We start from the raw sequence: 17,271 nt of genomic DNA, 5'->3' as shown, positions 1-17,271 counted from the left end.
AATATAGTTCTTATATTTTATGATAAGATTTATCTATAACTCGAAATATCAATTCTACTATAATATGTATATTTATATATCTATTATTTCACTATCATGATCACATACAAAAACAGTATATGATATATTGATACAATGTATGTAGTTATATTACTTATGTATTTTGAAACTTGTCTAACTTAATTGTAACAAACAATTATTTATTCCATATATTCTCTTGTCATCAACTACACAATTCACATCATCGTATGCTAGTAATTCAAGTCAACGCTTTAATTCTTTTCCCTTGCATATAGCCATATAGGTCTCATATTTTTTTTTTGTATGTCGAATGTCTCAAATGACTATTACGTTATAAAATTGTATATCAATGTTACCAAGTTATCAGAATGCATAAAAATGTACAGAAAAGTTCATATGATAAATCATATTCACAAACGTAATAATAAGAAAACGATAGATGATGTCCAAACATCGATTTTAATCTGAAAGATCTGGAGAAGGTGAGCGATTTTGTTCTCCCTCTAACTGTTCATGTTCGGTGTGACGAGGCTTGTTTGGCCTATTTGACCAAGTTTCTTGATGCTATGGCTGATGCCTGTTGGGAGATTAAATACGCAATATATATGTACATTTATCAATACCAAACAAAAAGTATATATAATACACCTACAAATTAATTTTGGAATAAAGACAAGTGGTTCAACTATAAATTAAGTGCGGTGCGGTTCAAATACTAACGAAAAAAAAAATATATATATATATATATATATATATATATATATATATAATTTCTTTTGTTACTATTCAAACAGTACCAAACCATGGGGTTTCATCACCACATAAATTATCAACCATTAAAAAATTTATTGTATTCTAAACAATAGTAATAAATAACCATTACATGTTAGACATCATTGCAATTTAATTCTCAAAATATCAAGAATGGGAACCAACATCCAACACACTCAAACCATGGGGTTTCATCACCACCTAAATTATCAACCATTAAAAAAATTAGAGTATTCTAAACAATAGTAATAAATAACCATTACATGTTAGACATCATTACAATTTAATCCTCAAAATATAAAGAATGGGAACCAACATCCAACACACTCAAAGCTTCTAAATAAGAGTAAAAATTAACAAACAATATATAGTGGTTAATAACAAATATATAGTTTTCATCTTTCATAATACAATCTCTCTTATAAAAATAACATTTCTAAGAAAAGATGATAAACTAAATATATATTAAAAATTTTAAGAAAATCAACAACAAAATCTCGTGCGTAGCGCGGGCACTCATCTACGTACATGGCTCCGGAGTTAATAGGCGGTGGGCTTGTGGATTTTGCTGTTGACATTTGGGCGTTTGGATGTTCTGTTTTGGAGATGCTAACAGGGAAAACGGTTTGGGGAGAGCATGGTGATTTGGTTCATGATGATTGGGTTGATTTAATTGGTCATAGTGATCTCACTCCTCAAATCTCGACTCGGTTATCTGCAGAAGCTCAAGACTTTCTAATGAGGTGTTTGGTTAAGGAGCCTGGTTCGAGGTGGAGCATCGGTGAACTCGTGGACCATCTGTTTCTTTGTTCGGATGTAGAGTTTTCTCACAATGGTTTTGTTTATGATTGAGTTTGTTTATGATTGAGTTCTGTTTTGTAGTGTTGGTAACTGCAAGTATTTTGTAGTATTTGGTAAAGTATTATAATTGTTGTTAGTGGATTCATGTTGAGTTCTCTGTTTTATTATTAGTTTGTAGTTGCAGAATCAAGTATATGAAACCTTGTACAAAGAATATTATACTACAAATCAATGTAAACTTCTGTGTGACAAAAACTACAAATGTAAAAGCCTTTGTGGTGGCTCAATTATGAATTGTCTTACGAAAGCTCTTCTCAAATGCTATTTGGACATTGATCTCCTTTACTCATAAACCGATCAAACCACTTCATCAGAATCACCTGTTGTGGTTTGAAGTTAGGTCATGCACCAAATACACCAAAATCACGGACCACCCTTTTGTCATCAAAGTCAACATTGATACCAAAATCATTGTGGTATATGAATCATGGCTAAAGATAGAGAAAGAGAAATTTAAAGTTTACAATTACGCTCACCTGGTTGGTTTTGCCAACACAAATCTTGCATTACCTGGTAAATATTTACTAAACATATGATTTTCTATTTAATAATATATAAATACTAACATTAGTTTCAGCTTTAAATTATAAATATAATAGAAATATTATTTGTATTATATGAATCTTACATATTTACTATTCTTGGTTAATAACAATTTCCAAATTTAATACAGATGTAGTTGAAAAAATTCTTTCAATCGAAGGCTCAAACTTAAGTGACCCTACTTCAACAAACCAAATCATTGTCAAATTATGGCTCCAACCGTAAGTTTCTATTTTGATAGTCTCAGATTTATTTCCCCTACATTTCAATTATATTCACTCATAGTTAAACAAATTACTTTAAACATTCTACAGCAATGTGATTGTCTCCTTATTTCTTTGGGCTAAAACTGTTTCTCGCCTTCGAGCCATCCTAACTGATCCAATGTCTCTAACATCTATTGTTTTAGTAACATATGTTAATCCAACAATTCTAGATGGTAAGACTATTTTATAATTATAAAAATAATACACTAATAAAATTCATATTACTACTAAACATGAATGTATTAAGTCTCTTAATTAAACTTTACACGCACGCACACTTTGCTTGGATGGAACCATATACACAAGGTTTTTTTCCAACTACCACATTGGTCCAATCTCTAAGTTTATTAATCGGTAAGTTTATTTTATAATTTATATTTACCTACAAACAAAATTAAAAAAATAACAAAAGCCTCTTTTTTAGTTTTGGTGTTTCAGAAAACGATTTATTTACCATCACGGATGTAACGGCAAACACTCCCAAAATGGAACCAACGTGTATTGCAAAATTGTGCGAATTCACTTCTACAAGAATACAACAGGTTTGTGTGGCTGTAAAACTAATTTTATTAATTTTATTAAAACAAACAATCACAATGAAATGTAGGATTCATACTTCATTTGCCAAGCTACAATTGTGAATGTACTATCAACATATGGTTGGAACAACTTCCCATGCAAAAAACTTGTCTAGGCACACTTGAACCACACCAAAATTCACTTCTTTGTACTAACTACCAAGAATCCAAAGTTTTAAAGAATGATGGGTTATACAAATTTTTTTACCTATTTTCATTCATTTAACTTGAAAACAAATATCTAATATTGCTTTATTTGCATTTCAGGTTTCATGTTGCATTTGTTGTTCTAGACGGTAGTGATATAGCAAACACTACTTTCATTTTACTTTTCTTATTTTGTTATATTTTTTAATAGTCATTACTTGATAACGATTAGAAATTTTCGTGTAGTGCAACTTAGCTGTTTGCATTTTTAGTTTAGTAATTTTAACTTAGTCTTTTCTTTTTCTTATATTTTTTTGGTTTACATAATATGTTTTTTTTGTACTTTATGATAAATTGGTAACATTAATAATGACATGCATGTTTTTTAAGTAATGGTCTTTTGAGACATTAGATATATCCAAAAAGTTAAATATACGACACTCTCTCCAAAAGTGTTGACTTAAAAAGACTATTTAATTTTTGTTTTCTTTTTTTTCTTTCATGTGAAAACTTTTAAAGCAAATGAGTAGTTAGTTATATATTTGTTGTTTAAATGATGTCAATCCAATATTTAGTCATGAGTCTATCATGATGTGATTGGAATACTAAATTAGAAGAGAATACATGCAAAAAGAAATTGTTTGCTTAGAATCAAGTTAGGCAACTTTCAAACCAAATTAGTAACATAATTGCACATCATTCTATCATATACTGTTGATGTAATATTTAAAAAACTTAGGCCTAGCCAAATAAACCGAATCGAATGTACAAAACCGAAACCGATGCAAAAAAACTGAATCGACCCGAACCAAAAGTTTGAAAATAACCGAATAGATATTAAATTCTATAACCGAAAGAACCGAAACCGAATGGATTCAAACCAAAATATTTTAGGTAACCAAAAATATCCAAAATATAATTATATCCAAAAAGTAAATATTTAGCCATTATGGATTAATGACTATTGATAAAAATAAATTAATAACATAAGTAGAATAAAATAAAAATAGTGCTTGATACAATATTATGATTTTTTTTATTTATTGAATGTTTTTAGAAATTTATTTAAGAGTGAAATTAATGAAGAATTTAACACAACAAAAGACTTTTGATTTTTTTCTCAATTAGTTTGCTAATCTTTTAATTTAATTAATGTAGAATAATACATGTCATTTTCTTGTATGATGATGTGTCACTCATATGGAGAGAGTTGTCCAACTTTCATATATATAATTAGCTGTTCGAACAATTTTCTTCCTATAATCCAACGGCTTCATTTTTCTATTTAGTTCTTGCTCATACACCAAAATATCGAACAGTTTTCTTACTTCTAACTATAACAATTAGAACAATCTTTTGGTTCACCCCCTAACGGATGAATCCAAGAACAATTAAGCTGATTGTCTTCTGATTTTTGGGGAGTTTTTAACAGATATAAACTTAATTTTGAGGGATATGCAAAAATATCTAAAGTTTTGGGGTCTCAAACGAAAATAGTCAAAATACCATCCGCTCAAATAAATCGGGAAACCCACGAAGCATTGAGAAAGCTGACAAAATGGCTTGTCCAAATTTAATATGTTTTTTTATCCCACAAATCCTTTAGAGCTAATAGTATATTTTTAGTTACATCAAATGTCTAAAAGTCGGTAGATATAATCAAATATTGGTTTAAGAAAACTCTTTGATCAACACCGTTTAATTTAAACAAATTGTCGGATTAGATACAACCACCTAGTCAATGGACTTTACTACATTAATGTCTTGATTTTTGATTCTTTCTATTTCTTTGGAGTAAACCGAGTCGGTATAATCTAATAGTTGGAATTAGTAGGTCTAGATAATGTCTCGTTTAGTATGTGACTGTTGATTATAAAAATAGTTACATGAGTATGTGTGCTTGATCTTTTTGCTCGTTTCCCGGAGTAATTAAAAGAAGCTTAATTGTGTTGGTGAGAGGAGTTTATAAAAAGGATAATGGTTTCTGAAACTAAAGTGTGTGTTTACTGTGTAGGGTGATGTGTCCACATCACTTTCCACTCCTCATCATCTAATTTAATCTCCATTTCAATTTTAATATTTTCTAAACCTAGCCCAACACACAAATACTTTCTATAGCATTTTGAAGATTAATTATGTGATATTTTTAGTGCAGTAAAATGCAACCATTGCAATTTTTGTGACCATCTAACCATCGTAACTTTCTATTATTATTAACAAGGGTCGAAGTAAGTAAAAACATTTCCTTTTTTTTGGTTAAATGTTTAAAAATTTACAACATTTTAATAAAAAACATGATATTATACCAGAAATTACTACATAAGAGATATTACAATAAAGTGTAAAAAAACACGAGAACAAAACAACAGAGAAATCACACTTTAAAGAAAGAAGACACAAAATACCAACAGTTTTGTCACGAGTAAACCGCGATCCAAAATCAGCCTTCAAAACCTATGGATCAAACAGACCTCGAAGTGTTTCTCATAGTAAACACGTCTCTCACCTACAAAAGAACCAAATGGGAATGATGGAAGTATGTAATCTTCATAGACCTTTGTGATCAGAGTAAGATTAAAGAAGTTTCCTTCCAAAGTACCTTTGAACCATGAGATAAAAATTCTCAATCCTTCAACGGATATTATATTAGGGACAATGTCCCACATCGGAAGTTGAGTAGGATCTTAAGTGGTATATATAAGATATGGGCCTCTCCACCTATTGCCAATTGGTTTTAGGTTGGAAGCCCACACTCTAATATGGTATCAGAGCCCGGTCCGCACATACTCAACCCGATCCACATCGGTCCGGCCCAATACTTGGCCCGCCGATCCATGCCCAAACATATCGAGATCAATGGCTAGAAGAGCCATCATCTCGAGGGGGCGTATTAGGGACAATGTCCCACATCGGAAGTTGAGTAGGATCTTAAGTGGTATATATAAGATATGGGCCTCTCCACCTCTTGCCAATTGGTTTTAGGTTGGAAGCCCACGCTCTAATATATTAGAGTTTAACTTGGTCACGATACAAAATTAATTAGTATAGTTTAAGACTTGATCCAAAATCATTTTTTTTTCTTTTCTTATCATTCATTCTTTTGTTTGTTTTGAATTGTATTTGTATCTATTCTTTACTCTTTTTACTTTCATTGAGTTTATTATTTAATAGTTTGCCATCAATATAGTAATTGCACCAAATGTAATTGTGATAATTATATCCAACCAATGTTATAATTAATTTGAGAACAATTTATTTTTTATATCTTCAATTCTTCATCTCAAAGCTTTGTCAATTTAAAGGAACATTAACAACTAGCTCATACATTTATTACCATTTTTTGATCATTCTAACACTCTAATTTGTCGTTATTTAAAAAAAAATTGTTGTTTGCTAATATGTTTTTTTCGTATGTGCTCTTATTTAATTTTCTTACATGACTTTGTCTTTGTTGACAAAAAAAAAAGGATAGAGACATTGTCTTGACATTTTTGTGCAAGTTTAATGTATCTATTTCACTATTTTGTTCTTAGGTGTTAGGACAAGACATAACTTAGATTCTAGTTGCAAGGATGCTGCAGTATCATATTCATACGTCAATTATTAAGAAGCTATATCAATTGTATTCATTCCCCTAAATTCATAAATCTATTTGAAAATTTTAAATTTTGCTGCCTTGAAGAAAATTATTTTTCTAAATCCATTATTCTTTCACACGATCATTATATTGGCGAACTAAGACCATGAACATAGATGATACATTTAGAGTATTAAGAACTATAAAATAATCTTTTATAGATTAGACAATATATTTAGGTCTGATCCCGTATCAGTGCAGTGATTCTTTTGATACCTAGTATTAGATGATGTAGAGGCTCATGATTCGTATGTGAAACTCGTTATTTTCTGAAAGCAAAAAAAAAAAGAAAAAATTCGATAGTCTTTCTAGTGTTTTAGCTAACTAACTATATTTTCTGAAAGTGAGTAATTTAGCAGGCTTTTTGTGATTATGCGATATAATTTTGCAGTAATTTTGTAATCTTATGTTATTATATATTTATTTCCCGATTTTGCAGTAATTGTTTTTAATGATACCAATATCGGTCTAGCACTGGAAACAAATTTATTACCAATATTATAAAAAATCTCAAATAATACATAAACATTAAAATTAATACTAAAAAATTGTTAATAATACTCATAGAGTATAACTATGTGCATGCTCTAATGTTTCTGCATTTTTTAGATCTTTTAGTGTTTTCAAAACATTATTTTTTGTGTATTACACTCAGTCACCATTTTCATACAGTAAATAAAACGAAGAACCTAACCTAATTTACTAAATCGTACGTAAATTGAATGCAAGAAGCCAAAAAATGATCTCTCTCTCTCTCCCACTTTTCGTAACATCATTAAAGCCACTTTCGAGCTGAATTTAATTTCGTCCTCTTATTTTTGGGATAACATTGATTTTTGTCCTAGTTCTCTTAAAATTTTACCGGAAAAAGTAAATATAATTTGACATAAAAGCAAGTCTTTTCCATATAGTACAATTTTTTGTCTTATTGTATGAATCAGACTCTGTCAATGATTTGGCAGGTCTCAGTAGAAAATAGTACTAAAGGCTACTTACTCTTGTAAGTTGTGTAATGCAACTGTTTATTTATTTATTTATTTTTAAAGCATTTTAGGTCTTTAGCACAAATTATTGCAGAAAGAACAGAAGAGTACAAAATTATTACTCTTTTGGAGTTTTCTGAAACCTCTGTTTCTCTAAGAGGCTCTTGTCAATTGTAAAAATCTTTGAATATTTATTTTATATGTATAGTCTTGAGCATTCAGTTATCCATTCGGTTTTGGTATGTATCTATTCGGTTATCGATTTTTTCGGTTCTAAAATTTAGTATCCATTTGGTTATTTTAAAAGTTTATTTCGGTTTCGGTTCGGTTCCGGTTTTTTTTGTTTTAAAATTAAGTATTCATTCGGTTATTTTACTTTGAATATTTTTGGTTATTTTAGACCTTTTTAATTTTTTTGGATATCTTTTTTGGCCATTTTTGAGTATTTTTAATATATTATATATATTTTCAACTTAATTTAAATTTAGTCTAAAAATAACTAATATTTTTGAAAAACTATTTCGGATCTTTTCGGATATCCAAAATATTTCGGTATGTATCCATTCTGTTTCGGTTCTTTCGGTTGTAGAATTTAGAATCCATTCGGTTATTTTCCAATTTTCTGTTCGGTTTAGTTATTTTTGTTTCGGTTTCAGTTCGGTACATTCGGTTCGGTTTATTTACCCAGACTTGTATATGACTTTTCTATTTCTTTTATCTTATTTTGTGTATATATATATATATATATTCTCACTTAACTCAAAAACAACAACATCAACAACAAAACTCTTTAAAAAGCAAGAAAACTTTCACTAGTAGTTGAAGAATTTCTCTCTTCCTCTACTTATTATTATTATCAACTGGTGATTTGATTTCTCTCTCTCTCTCTCACAATGGATTCATTAGGATCAAGAAGAAGGACACATAATAGCCGTAGGGTTCCTTCAATGGGAATAGAAGGGGACGAAGAGTTTCAAGAAGAAGATGTGTGGTCAGTTTTACGAGAAGGAGAAACTTCAAGTCCTGAAATGAAAATACCCAAAAGTCATTTCTCTTCCTCATCATCTTCTTCCTCTTCACCATGGAACATTCGTAGAAGCAAGGAGGTCTCAGGAGTGAAACAATCATCAGCACCTATGAATGTCCCTGATTGGTCCAAGGTTTATGGTGACTCAAAGAGCAACAGAAGGAGTAGCCATTTGCATTCTCATGCTGCTGACGATGATGATGAAGATGATGATGGTTGCATGGTTCCTCCACATGAATGGGTTGCAAGAAAGCTAGCAAGAACACAGATCTCTTCTTTCTCTATGTGTGAAGGAGTTGGAAGAACACTTAAAGGAAGAGATCTAAGCAAAGTGAGAAATGCTGTCTTGTCAAAAACTGGTTTCTTGGAGTAAGTAGGATAAAATATCTCATCATCATCATCACCATAATTATCATCCATGTGCATGGAATATGAATCCCATAACTCTTGTTTAACATTATCATCATGAAAAACTCAACTTTATGGTATCCACATCATCATCATTATCAATGTCATTGTCGTCATCATCATGTGGGGATCACTATACCAAGAGTCTTTTTGTTAAGTTTTTTTTTTCTTTATTGTTGTTATTATTTTTCAATGTGTTATTTAGAGTAGATAAGTATCATAGTGATGATGATGACTTGTCAGCCCCATGCATGGGTCCCGTTTTATGTTCTTCTGTTGTTTTTGGTTTCTCTTTGAAGGTTTTTTTATGATCTTAAATTAGAGCCTAGAGAGGGGCATCTCCTTTAGAACCTTTAATTGGAGTTGAGTTCTTTACCATGTTTTGGTGAAAGATTTTGTCGTTTGCTATCGACAATGTTATATATAAATTAGATATCTTTCTTTCTTTGTTAATATTAGCTATGTCCATCTTTGGCTAATTATGTATTTGGCAAATCTGCTACTAAATATCATTAATTTAGCCGATTTCATGCAAAAATAAATAAGCCCTAAAATGCTGAGTTTCCAATTCTGAAGACATTTTCAACCATATCAATCGATCAATGTCATATATTCACATATCGAAGGTGTACATATAAAGGATTGAATCCATGATTTTCCTTTGAACTCTTTTATGAATAGTTTTGAATGTTTTTTTGTTTGATTATAGTTATAAGATATTTAATAGCGGTGAGTGAACGAGACCAAAAAAAAGGTGATTAAATGTAATAAACTTTAAAACTATGGGATATCGAGAAGAAAATAATGTAACGAGAAAACATCACATTAGACTTCAATAATGCTTTTAAATATAGAAAAAGGATTGATAGTAGAAGCAAAGATTTTTATATTGGTATGATTAGTAGTAAAACAACACGGTAAAAAAAAAACAGTAGGCGAACCAAATAGTTAGATTTTGATTGGTAATCTCGTATGGTTGCAGTATTTTACCGTTCTAAACTTCTAATTATTACTAGTGACGAAAACGTTGAAAAACGAGATTTTTAAAAAAAAGTTGTAACTATTTTTTTTAACAAAAAAAAGTTGTAACTATTTTGGTATTGTTTATTGTTTTTTTTATATACCTAAAACCTCTAACCTTGTTTTTTACCAGTCTTACTTTTGACATAAATAAAAATAGTGGTTAGAAATAGTTTTCAGTTCTGCTGCTTTCTTACCCTTTTTATGTCTTTATGATTGGTAATTTGGTATCAATCGGAACAAACTAAAATTGTTAATTGTAGTCCTTAGTCCTAATAGTTCGGTTATCCATTCGGTTTCAGTTTGTATCTATTCGGTTTCAACTTTTTCGGTTCTAAAGTTTAGTATTCATTTGGTTATTTTGAAAGTTTGATTCGTATCGGTTTTTTCAGTTTTAAAATTTAATATCCATTCTATTATTTTGCTTTGAATATTTTTGGATATTTCGGTTATTTTGGATATTTTCGATCATTTTTGAATATTTTCGGTTATTTTTTCGAGTATTTTTACTATTTTATATATCTTTTCAATTATTTTTAATTATGTAGTCTAAAAATAAATAATATTTAGTATCCATTTAGTTTTGGTTCTTTCGGTTCTTTCATTTATAGAATTTAGTATCCATTCGAATATTTTCCAATTTTTGGTTTGCTTTGATTTAATTAGTTTTGCTTTGATTTTGATTCGGTATATTCGAGTTGGTTTATTTGTCCACGCCTAGTAGTCCTGATCATGTAAATGACAGAAAAGCCCAAACGAGATCCAAACCTATAAAGGCCCAATAAATAGTTCACAAACTCATGACCACTACAATCCAACGACGTCGTATCATCTCGCTGACGTAAGATAAGCATCGTAACTAATTAAAATCCAAGTAATAAGTTTGGGTGCCGTGCAGGTAACAATCACTAAACCCTAAATCCATCCTCTCTGTTTCCTTTATATATATTCTCTCCTTTTTTCATTTTTTTGATCCTCTTCTTCTTCTACAATCAAAATTCATTTTTTTTTCCTCTGATCATCATCGAACCCTAGTTTCGTCTTTTGGGTACGTTTGATTTCGCCTCTCCACTTTGTCAATTTCGAGTTTTTGTGGTTTGGGTTTTTTTCCCGATTTAGCCTAACAGATAAAGTTTCGAGTTTTGTTTCTCTTAATCATCGTAGATACTAACCGAATCATCATGGAGAAGAACTCCTTCAAGCTTTCTAATCCTCTGGGTTAGTTTCCTTGTTTCTTCTTTTTTACTTTTTGCAATTTCTGTAGGGTTTTTGCTTGATTGATGTCACTCGATAAGCGTTTAAAGGATAGTTGTTTACTTCTTTGGTTTTCTTCGATCTTTTGGGCTTTGGATTGTGTTACGATTATGATCTTTGTTAAAGGAACTCAAGTTTTGATTAGCCTGATCACGAGTTTGTTGGTTCTGATTCTCGATCTCTGATATTGGTTACTCTGTTTGTATTCTCCATTGATTTACATTAACACGATTAAGTTATTAGACCTAGTTTGTTGTTGAATCTATAAAGATTTAGTACTTGTGCCTCTGGAATTTTCCTGGAAGTTACTTGAATTACATGTCACTAAGATGTGTTCATGTGTTTGTATAATCCGTTAGTTGTGACTGATTTTTTATGGTTTTGTTTTGGTTTCAGAGATGAGAATGGCTGAGTCTACTCGTATCAGAGCGAAATACCCTGAAAGAGTTCCCGTATGTTTTCTAAACTCTCACTTTACGGAACAAGATTTACAGTGTCACCCTAAGTTTCTAATTAGAGAACTCAATACAGGTGATTGTGGAAAAAGCTGGACAGAGTGATGTTCCTGACATTGACAAGAAGAAGTGAGTAATTTGTTTTACATATTATCTCTATCTCTCTTGTTGGATCATAATGGTATCAAATCACAAATTAGCTTTCAATCTCCTTTGAGTCTAATGGAAATGTGATATGATCCGGTAATCCTTTTAATCACTAGCTGATGAAATTTTGAGTCTAACTATAGTTCTCATTCTTCAAAACTTGTCCCTTGGTACAGTTTAGCAGTTTCTAGATACAGAGATTGAATTGCATAGCATTATTTTTTGCTGGTTTTGATGTTTTTTGCTGACACCTGTTTCTTCTCTTTAGGTATCTTGTACCAGCTGATCTAACCATTGGCCAATTTGTGTACGTTGTGAGGAAAAGAATCAAGCTTGGAGCTGAAAAAGCCATCTTTGTCTTTGTCAAGAACACATTACCACCAACTGGTAAAGGATTTTAACACTTTTTAAACCTTGTGTGAATCTTCTACTTCTATGGTTCATGTATAAATATGGTTTCTCTCTTTTCTGGTTCTTACAAACAGCGGCATTGATGTCTGCAATCTACGAAGAACACAAAGACGAAGACGGGTTTCTCTACATGACATACAGTGGAGAGAACACATTTGGTGGATCTTTCTACTGCTAATTACCTCAGCTTCTACGTCTGATCCTCTTGATGATTGTACATTCTCGTCGACCTTAATAATGTCATTTTACTTTCTTGGTTTAACCTTTTGAGCTCTCTTACTATCTCTTGCATTTGAAGATGGTATTTGAAACAAGATTCTAATTTGACTCTCTAGTTTCTTTGTTTTGTTTCCTCTGCATCTTCTCTATTGCCATTGAATAAAATAACCTCTATAGTAATATCATCATCAACGTTGATAAGTTCGTCTGATCAATTTACTAATTAGCTAAATTGTCTAAACCGAAGAAAAATCCTAAAATTGAATTAACCGAAAAAAACCAAACCAAACCAAGCACAAACCAAAAATTGAATTGGAAAATTCGAGACTTATATTATTCTCTTGGTTCTACGGACATGGACCGAGTATAGCTTCTGATCTTGCGACTGTTGCTGTCTCCGCCGCGAATCGTTCTCCTACCTTCGTCAACTACACCGGCAAGGTACGAAGCTTTTGTTATACTCTAATTAGATTTGTGGTATCTTCGTGAACCTTCAATTCAATTTAGGGTTTCTCAATTCGATTACAAAGATTCGTACTTGATTTGTTTTCGAATTGCTGGACGAGTTTGTCTTATTGGGAAATGATTTTAGTAAATCGTTGAAGAGAAATCAGGAAAGTTGAATACTTTCTCTCTTAAAGTTTTGAGCTTTTTGGATTGTAAAATTGGACTAATGGAGAATTCAATTCTGTGTTAGAGTTGTTATCATGAAGAAAGGTTTGATGCGATGGGATGATGATGATGATGATGATGATGAAGACTCTTCTGAGGAATCATCATCGTCTTCTGCTTCTGATTCAAATGTGGATAATACAGAGATTGGGGAGAAGAAGAAGAAGAGAAAGAGCAAGAAGCCAATAGGTAGGAGAAAAGCTTCATTGTTTTAACTTTGTGAGAGCTCTTTTATGTAACTTTGTTTTTTTTTTTACGGTTGCAGCGAGGTTTGCGAAGAAAGATAAGAAAGCTTTTGACTATGAATCTCTGCAGCAGCATGGTTACAAAGCTGTTGGTCTTTCTGATATTCCTGCTCCCATGGAGAAACAGGATTGGTCATGGACTACGGGAAAGGATAAACAAAGAGTAGAGGAAGTGAAAGAAAGTTATCAAGAACGAGAAGCTACAAGAGCTGCTGCGGTTACTGGTGGCGAGACGATTGCGAATGCGCAGTTGCGGAATGATAGGAAGAATCTCTCTTTTTCACAGAAGGAGAAGAAGAAGAGAGATTTGGGACAAGCAAGTAGAGGCAAGAATTATGTTGAAGAAGAGAAGAGACAGTTGAGAGAGAGTGGTGTTTACTCTGGTTTTGACTCTTAAGAGACTCAACTTTGAGGTAATGTCTTTGTATTTGATGGTAATTTTATATGAATGTGAAGAAACTAGAGCTTGAATTCTCTTAGTGTCACAAATTTGTATGGAGAATAATCAGTTGCTTAGCATTGTTTACTCGTTCTGATTCCTGAAGATCTCAGCTTTGAAATGTATCTTAGTGTTCCTGAAGATCTCAGCTTTGAAATGTATCTTAGTGTTCCTGATCTCAGCTTTGAAATGTATCTTAGTATATGATGATAATTTGATATGAATACGAAGAATCATGGTCTTGATTTTCATGGAGAATCATCAGTTTCTTAGCTCTATATTCTCAAAAATGAATGCAAAGAAGAAACAGAGGCTTGATTTTAATAGACACCACACATTTACATGAAGAATCAACACTATCGCAACTTTATAAATCTTACAATACTGCAATTACTCAAGCTTTGTAGCAGAGCTTATCTCTGACTTTGTGATCCAAAGCTTTGAATTGATTCTCCAAACACCAACTTCATCTGTTCTAGCAATCTGGAACGAGACGAAGATATAATTCTTATTCCTCATAGAAATGTCGACTGGTTTTGTGGTTTACTTATCGGACAAGATTCAAGAACGAAGTCAAAGACTCAACATCTCTCTTCTCAGACGGATACTTGATCGGTCTCGATGAGTTCTTAGGGAAAACCAGAATGGTAGGGAAGCTACCGAGCTGCAATTCCTGCTTAGCAAACTCCTTCTGGTCACCATCTGCTCTGAATTTGGCAACCTTAATCCCACTTCCAGCCAATTTATCCGCCAGTTCATCATACGATGCTTCCATGGCTTGACAAAAGGGGCACCACGGAGCATAAAGCACGACGATCCAAGGCTCTTTACGGTTCTCCAACTTCATCAAATTCTCAATCCCCTGCCTGCTCAAAGTCACAAGATTCTCACTCTTAAAGATATCTGCAACAGCGGATTTCGATTCCCCGTTCACTTTAGCATCATCGGAGTTTTCTTTGACATTCCCTTTGTGAAGTCCACATTCCTTGGCTTTAGCATCTTCCCACCACCATCTCCCTTCTCTCTCGTGCTGACCCGGTAAAACCGCTTTCGTGCAAGGCTCACATCCAATCGATATATACCCTGCCGCATGCAATGTGTTAACCGGAACATCCATAGTCCTCAAGAAGTTCCAAACATCATTCCCTTCAACATTCGCAACCGGATTCCACTTCACCAAACTACCAACTCCACCATCCAAACCTTCAAACACCGGATCAACCTGAACAACCGGAATCTCAGACCTTGTCCCCGGAGATTGATCTTTCCTCTGACCAGTAATCCAAGCCTTTAAACCCTTGAGAGCACGCCTCAAAGGTCTCACCTTTCGAACACGGCAACACTCCTGATGACCATCCTCATAAAAAGAGAACAATCCCTTGCTCCTAACCAAACCTTGAACCTCAACAGAATCAGGAAACATATACTCAATCCTAATCCCATAGTGCTTCTCCACCGCATCGAAAAACCGATACGTCTCAGGATTCAACCTCCCTGTATCCAAACTAAATACTCTAAATGGCCTCCCAGTCAAATGAGCGTACTCAATAAGAGCAACATCTTCTGCACCACTGCAAACACACAAGAGCCAAAACAAAGATCAGCAATCTTTCTTCAAAAGCTATCAAAAAGCAAACTTATATCAAATCTCATGATCGATATATACCTAAATGCAATGGCGATATCGTTCCCGTATTTCTCAAGAGCTTTGTCCATAATCTCAAGAGGTGAAGCATTCTCTAACTTCTTAGCAAGCTCTTCAAAATCCTCAATCTCAACCACTTCAACTTCCTCTGCAATTTCTGCTACCATTGTTGCCGCAAGAGGAATCATTGAATCCTTTGTCTTTGGTTCAGCGTTTAAAGGTTTAACAGATGATGATCGCTTCCCAGATAGATTCAGAGACACAGGAGCAACATGAACACGATCCAATAACCTCAACGAACCAATTTGCGAAACTGTAAGAAACAAAAAAAAATCGAAACTTTTAACAATTCATACCCAAATTAATCAAATTTCTTGTGTGATAATCAAAACCCACATTGACCCATCAAACAATTTCTCAGATTTCGGACGAACAAATTGAAATTTCTCAGAATTGAAAGTAAATTATACCTTTTGGCTCCAATGAAACACCGAAACGAGAGTTTATGATCCCAGAAGACGAAGAAGAAGAAACATTTACAGACATTGCCATCTTCACAGCAAAAATTGGATTTTTGTTTTCTCTAAGATTTGTTTTGATTCTTCGTTTTTTATTTTCAATTCAAGATGATTTGTGAGAAGCGTGGCATTATATAACAAAAATACGAAGAACCAGGTGATTCCAGATTCATTGAACCTGGACACATTGGTTTGTTTTTGGTGACTGCGAATATTCTGGTCCAAGTTGATGATGTGGCAAGTTTAATTGGATGAATTTATTTTTAAAATCATCTCTGATTTGAAGGTAGTCAATTTTGGCAGAACCAATCAATTTTTTTAATTATCTGTTTCCTTTTTTCCACATGTTGGAATCAATTCACTAAATAATTTTTTGTTCAAATTTTTTAAAATTTATAATTAAATTTAATCCATATAATTATTTTAATATTGGATTACCAATAAAACATTTATTATTAAAACAATATTCTCTCTGTTCTTTTTAATTGATTTTTTAGAAAAAAAATTGTTTCAAAAAGATTGATTTTTAGATTTTCTATGCACTAATTATTAGTTATTAATGATAAATTTTAAAGTTCAACACAAATAATTAAATATCATTGATTTAGAATTATAGAAAAATATAAATCACAAAAATCGATACATTTATAATCAGTTTTAATATGTTTTCTTAATATGTGTGTTTTGTTAGAAAATCAATTAAAAATAAACAAAGAGAGTAATAGCTTGTAATATCTTAAGTTTTTAAATAAAAAGTCATTTATCAAATTTTTTTTATTATTATGAATCTATGATATACTCTTTTTTTTGATAAAGATTTTATACATTCTTCTCTTTTAAATGCAAGCATTTTTTAATAGAAACTTTTGTTATTTTTCTGGTCCCATATCTTAATTTAAAATATACTTATCAACAATAAATTAATATATTGGTAAAGTTAATTACATAAGCTGAAACAAGTTAGGTGATTCACCTACCTATACGTTATAATGCATGTGGCAAAA

General features: G+C 32.0%; 5 protein-coding genes across 8 annotated transcripts; 4 read left to right on the top strand and 1 right to left on the bottom strand.

The window, feature by feature from the left end:
- Positions 1 to 1,320: 1,320 nt before the first annotated feature.
- Positions 1,321 to 1,784, top strand: AT4G04632 (Protein kinase superfamily protein; the record flags this gene model as incomplete). Its single annotated transcript, NM_001125460.1, has 1 exon — positions 1,321 to 1,784. One exon carries the CDS (start codon positions 1,321 to 1,323, stop codon positions 1,642 to 1,644), a length of 324 nt encoding a protein of 107 aa, NP_001118932.1. The 3' UTR covers positions 1,645 to 1,784.
- Positions 1,785 to 8,555: 6,771 nt separating this feature from the next.
- AT4G04630 (senescence regulator (Protein of unknown function, DUF584)) lies at positions 8,556 to 9,693 on the top strand. Its single transcript, NM_116701.2, has one exon — positions 8,570 to 9,693. The coding sequence runs from the start codon at positions 8,701 to 8,703 to the stop codon at positions 9,205 to 9,207; it is 507 nt and encodes a 168-aa protein (NP_567264.1). The 5' UTR covers positions 8,570 to 8,700; the 3' UTR covers positions 9,208 to 9,693.
- Positions 9,694 to 10,779: 1,086 nt separating this feature from the next.
- On the top strand, positions 10,780 to 12,928 carry ATG8B (Ubiquitin-like superfamily protein). Of its 3 annotated transcripts, none has more exons than NM_178967.4 (6): positions 10,780 to 11,310; positions 11,427 to 11,480; positions 11,913 to 11,968; positions 12,048 to 12,100; positions 12,387 to 12,505; positions 12,604 to 12,928. In NM_178967.4, exons 2-6 carry the CDS (start codon positions 11,444 to 11,446, stop codon positions 12,705 to 12,707), a joined length of 369 nt encoding a protein of 122 aa, NP_849298.1. In that variant the 5' UTR covers positions 10,780 to 11,310; positions 11,427 to 11,443; the 3' UTR covers positions 12,708 to 12,928. The 3 variants fall into 3 exon arrangements, with proteins under 3 accessions (NP_849298.1, NP_001329707.1, NP_192371.1); NM_116700.2 differs by having other exon boundaries at positions 10,881 to 11,310; positions 11,396 to 11,480; positions 12,604 to 12,914; NM_001340494.1 differs by having other exon boundaries at positions 10,780 to 11,480.
- A 177-nt stretch (positions 12,929 to 13,105) lies between these two features.
- On the top strand, positions 13,106 to 14,326 carry AT4G04614 (uncharacterized protein). 2 transcript variants are annotated; one of them, NM_001036506.3, is made up of 3 exons: positions 13,106 to 13,189; positions 13,446 to 13,609; positions 13,686 to 14,326. In NM_001036506.3, exons 2-3 carry the CDS (start codon positions 13,456 to 13,458, stop codon positions 14,060 to 14,062), a joined length of 531 nt encoding a protein of 176 aa, NP_001031583.1. In that variant the 5' UTR covers positions 13,106 to 13,189; positions 13,446 to 13,455; the 3' UTR covers positions 14,063 to 14,326. The 2 variants fall into 2 exon arrangements, with proteins under 2 accessions (NP_001031583.1, NP_001328778.1); NM_001340493.1 differs by lacking the exon at positions 13,106 to 13,189 and having other exon boundaries at positions 13,256 to 13,609.
- On the bottom strand, positions 14,306 to 16,492 carry APR1 (APS reductase 1). The gene is made up of 3 exons (NM_116699.3): positions 16,220 to 16,492; positions 15,771 to 16,062; positions 14,306 to 15,675 (listed from the first exon to the last, which is right to left on the bottom strand). The coding sequence occupies exons 1-3, from the start codon at positions 16,299 to 16,301 to the stop codon at positions 14,652 to 14,654; spliced, it is 1,398 nt and encodes a 465-aa protein (NP_192370.1). The 5' UTR covers positions 16,302 to 16,492; the 3' UTR covers positions 14,306 to 14,651.
- Between the last annotated feature and the right edge of the window lie 779 nt (positions 16,493 to 17,271).

Source organism: Arabidopsis thaliana, chromosome 4 (assembly GCF_000001735.4).
Source record: "Arabidopsis thaliana chromosome 4, partial sequence".
In the NCBI taxonomy this organism is placed as follows: domain Eukaryota; kingdom Viridiplantae; phylum Streptophyta; class Magnoliopsida; order Brassicales; family Brassicaceae; genus Arabidopsis; species Arabidopsis thaliana.
This window is presented reverse-complemented; position numbering and strand designations above follow the sequence as displayed.